Source organism: Colobus angolensis, unplaced genomic scaffold, assembly GCF_000951035.1.
Source record: "Colobus angolensis palliatus isolate OR3802 unplaced genomic scaffold, Cang.pa_1.0 Scaffold220, whole genome shotgun sequence".
NCBI classification, from domain to species: Eukaryota; Metazoa; Chordata; class Mammalia; order Primates; family Cercopithecidae; genus Colobus; species Colobus angolensis.
The window spans coordinates 5,161,130-5,165,636 of NW_012115378.1; the positions used below are offsets into that span (position 1 = coordinate 5,161,130).

The 4,507-nt window shown below is 46.0% G+C and overlaps 1 protein-coding gene across 1 annotated transcript in view; it reads left to right on the forward strand.

Annotated features, from left to right (window-relative positions):
* Positions 1-3,760: 3,760 nt before the first annotated feature.
* The window catches only part of KLHL14 (kelch-like family member 14), a 100,593-nt gene continuing 99,846 nt past the window's right edge, over positions 3,761-4,507 (forward strand). Inside the window, exon 1 of the mRNA XM_011943727.1 lies at positions 3,761-3,890. Within this exon, the coding sequence (XP_011799117.1) occupies positions 3,761-3,890 (130 nt within the window). The remainder of the gene's footprint in view (positions 3,891-4,507) is intronic.

Consider the following 4,507-nt stretch of genomic DNA (forward strand, 5'->3'; position numbering starts at 1 on the left):
TGTTGAACACTGAAGCAGGTTTCTGTATGTTGAACACTGAAGCAGGATGAAATTCAAACACTTACAATCGCTTAGTAGCTCGCATCTGATCGCTGCAAACTGAATCCTTCATAACGAGATTTACTGTAAATAGTGTCATCTCATTTGTGAGTTCTGCAATAATTTCAGTCAGAGCCAGTATAAGATACTGGAGGTGTGAGATTTATATGACGTATACGTCAGTTTATGCACAGATTAGGAAGGGATGTTTTATCAATATTTTTTTAATCGCTTATAAAATAACCAGAATTGTATTTTTTTCTGAAACTTAAACATGATCAGATAACTTTAGAATGCAGAAGAAAATGTTTTTATCCACTTCAACAGACATTTCTAGAATTGCCAGCTCCCAATCCCACTCTCTTCCCCTTCAACCCTAGTTGTTAAATAAGCGTTAACATTATAGGTAGCTAAAATGTTTGAAATGTGGCTTTTATATTATTTGGAAGCAATAAAGAGCCTGGTAATCATAATTCGTGACCAATATATCCTATCCATAGAAAAATAGAAATTTGAAACTAAGCTATTTTGAGGCCTACGAACATACTTTCTTTCATGATAAAACAGGAAGGTGGCCATAATTTAAGTGAAATACTATTATTGCCTTTGGGTTTAGTTCCAAATACTTCATGAGAAGTCCATAAAAGATCAACATCAAAAGCATAAATAAAAATTGCACTTTACATGTATGAGAGTTTTGTGACACTCCACATACTTAATAGCTTTAATTGCTAGTGACACAGAACTCCAAAAATGTTCTATCTTAGAGTCACATGATCTTCCTGTTCAACACCCAAACAAGGGAAATTTTTTTAAAAAATCAAAACAAATAACAGGGCCGGGAGAATTGGATAATCTGTTCTCTTTCCTCTGCCCTAAACAACAACAGCAAAATTCTTTTATATGATTTAATCATGTACTGGGGCATTTCCATTATAAACATAAATATGAGAATGCAGCATCTCAACAGGATCTGAATAAAAAAGTCTTACTATCAGATAATCTAGAACCTTGACAAAAAAAAGTGGGGGGGGGCTTTTGTGAGGGTTAGATGTTTCAGTTTGATCCTTCTTAATTTATTTAAGAGTGAATATCCCATGTACATGTTAACATTATCATTGTAAATGGGGAATCTCTATTTCTGAACCTCAGAATTGTTAGTTTTCCTCCCTTTCCTAAGCAGGTGTCTTTCCATCTCTCACAAATCAAAGAGGATGATGGGGGGTGTGAATAGATGTCTTGCAGTGGTACCCTGATAGGTATTTTAATAAGTTTACTCATCACAGCACATATAAATTAGAATGAATCATATTCATATATTTAATAGCAAACAAAGCTCAATTTAGCTCATGTCCAGCTTTCTTCCTGTTCATTTTACTTAAGGGCATGCCTTCCTTTTTCTGCTTATTTTTTTCTTTCTTTCTTGGACACCTCCAGCCCCCATTGATGACCAAAATGCAGGGCTATAAATGTAAGGGTGCAATACATCATGAGATAAGTCTGGAGAACATGTCCTCTACCACAATGCACATGAATCTCTGGTACAGCTAAAATTCCAGAAACATGCTGGGGTTCCTTTTGCATGGTAAGCAGGGTCAAAAATGTGAGCACTAGGTGGTTGCCCTTATATATCAGATGAGTTCCAAAGTTGAAAGGTTACATTTGTGAAATTGCAGCTGAGTTTCCTAGCACTTGATTCTACCTCCTGCAAAACAAATACTCCTAATTGAAATACAAATCCAACAATATGATAATCTTTCAGTAAAAAAAAAAAAATGTGACTTCTGCACCCTTATCTGTTGAAGAGCTGACAGAGAAGTTCAGAGGCAGTTGTTTCACCAGACAAAATGATAGAGAAAATATGTTTTCAAATAAGATCATAAACCTTGAATAGTGCTTTATGGGAAGCAAATGTAAAGCAAAGGGCTGTCCTCTATTCTGTCTACTAGCTCTACTTCCACCACCCTGGTGTGTATCCTCAGCCACTCACCTTTTAGGCAAGGGCTAGTATCTTCCAGGTCAGACCCAAATCCCAAATACCAAAACAGAATAAAGTGATATCTTAGCATACTTTGAGATCAGACTGTTTCTGCATTTCATAGTGCTGGGGGTGAGGGGGAGGTGTGGGGGGAAGGGAAAAGCAGCATACCAATGTAGTGAAATCTGGAAACAACAGCATATATACAGACACAAAAAAAGTTTGCATATTGCACAGAGCGCTTGAAGATCATAAATCTATGCATGAGAAAGATGTAGTGGAAATTTTGGGGGGGATTAGAGTTTATTTTTGTCATCTCTGTGAGACAGCTACTCATTCATCCAGATCACAGCTAAGAAAAAAGCTGGTCACAGAAATTAGCAGTTTCAGCTCAGCAGCGAAGTCGCCAGCCTGTGAAGGCAGAGAGAAATTGACTAATTAGCAATGCGCACTAAAACTTGACGGTTCTTTATAGAGAGAGAGAAGAGAGAGGGAGAGAGAGGGAGAGGGAGGGAGGGGGGGCTCGCTTTTTCCCCTTCTTTCTTCCAAAGATGTTTGAAATCGCAGTCATTTACGCTCGACAATTTTTACAATAGCCTTGAGCCATAATTTTGCGAGTCTCTCCAGCATCCATCCCCCTGTATGGTCTCTCTCTACTGGCCAAGCACGACCGTTTCTCTCTCCAACCGTGGATTTCCTATTACTCTCGTTACGACTCACTGAGCCCCAGGCCCAAGGATAATGATGTGTTGTTTCTTGGTAGCATAATTTGTCACACGTACATTTTTTCTTCTTCTTCTCTTGCAGAAAGCTCTGCTCCCTCTCTCTCTCTCCCTCTCTCTTTCTCTCTTTTCTCCCTCTCCTACATTTTCTTGCTGTTGCTAATTCATGGTGATCAAATGATGTACGACAAAATAAATTGTAAAGAGTGACTGCCTGGAGTTGGGAACCAGAAGGTGTTTTCCCCCTCCCAAGGAGAGAGCAAACCTTTAAAAAGGAAGGACAATTGATTTTTGGGGGGAGCTTAAGTGAGCCTTGACTTTGCAGCTGGTTGAGAGCAGGTAAGTTTCTGGCCTTGTGTCTGCCTTGTGTGTATTTTGTTCTGTCTTTTGGGTTGTTGTAGGGGGAAGGGCCGGGGAGGGAGTCTTTCAGAGGTGTTGGTGGGGGGGGTAGTTGTATGGCAAACGCTCATAAAGAATAAAACTCCTATTGCAAGAAATAAGCAGATGAGGAGGAAAGGCAAGGGAGGAGAATAAGAAGGAAGGGGAATAGGAAAAGATGGGGGGGGGAGACAACGAAGCGGAGAGAGCTAGAGAGAGGTATGACCGGGTCCTCTTAAAGGGAGAGAGACTCTAAGATGTTTCAGGCAAGCCAGAGCTTTGGGGGCGGGCGTGGGGGTGCTGCCGGGGGAGGGAGCGCGAGGGAGGATAGGGTCCACCTGGAACGGGATGGTAAAGTGAGTCGAAAGGAGCCCAGTCCGGTATAAATAGGAAGCCGGCGATCCAGGACCGGCGCCAGGCAGGGCAGAGTGAGCCGCAGTGGAAGGGGCAGGTCCGGCGGGATCCCTCTGAGCTGGGAGGCGGCGGCGGCGGCGGCTCTCCCGGGCGGGTGGACGGGCGGGCGCGCGGGCGGGATGCGAGCAGAGGGTCCCTTTCTGCTCAGCCCTGGAAGGTGCAATTACAGGTTAAGGACCGGGCGTATCGATTTCGCCTCGCCTCCCCCACCCTGCCCTCCTCCGCCTAGATGCCGGCGGCTCAGACTTTTTACAGAAGTAGTTCCAGGGCCGGGGGAGTGGGGGTGCCCCAGTGGGGGGCCGCTGGGGGCTCTACCGAGGGGGTCAGAAGGGAGCTGCGGCTGCCGGCCACGATGCTGGGTGGGGCGCAGAGACTCCGCACCCCACTGCGCCCCCGCCCCCCCGCTCTTTCCATAGCCCCCACCCCTCCCCCAACACCTGCCTTCTAACTTGAACTTCTCACAGTTACTGGAGTTAAAGCGACTGCGCCTGGTGCCCGGGAGGGAAAACCGTGCACACGAATCCCTCCCGGCCTCCCGGCCTCCCGGCTTCCCGGCTCCCGCTCCAAACGCGTCCTCGCAGCCCCACTTCCTCCCCTTGGGTCCTCGGTGCCGCCCCGCGCTGGAAGGGGAGATAGATGCCCGAACTTCCGCGCTTTGAAATGAGCGAGACGGGGGAAAGGGGGCCACCGGGTGGGGGTGGGGGTGGTGGAAGGATTCTCCTGCCAGGTTTAAAGGCGTCTTTGGAAAATTAGCCAAACTGAGTGGTGACGGGGAAGCCAACAGTTTGCGAAGCAGGGAAGCGGGCAGGGCCAGGGTGAGGGAAATGAGCTCGAATTGATAAGGACAGCTCCCGCCTCTGCCGAGTCCACTGAGCGGGTCCTCACCGCGCTCCGCTGCACTTTCCCGAGAGAAGAAAGGGCTTTATCTCCTCCCTCAGACTACTAGCCTAGGAGTTTCTCGGGGCAGCATGGATAA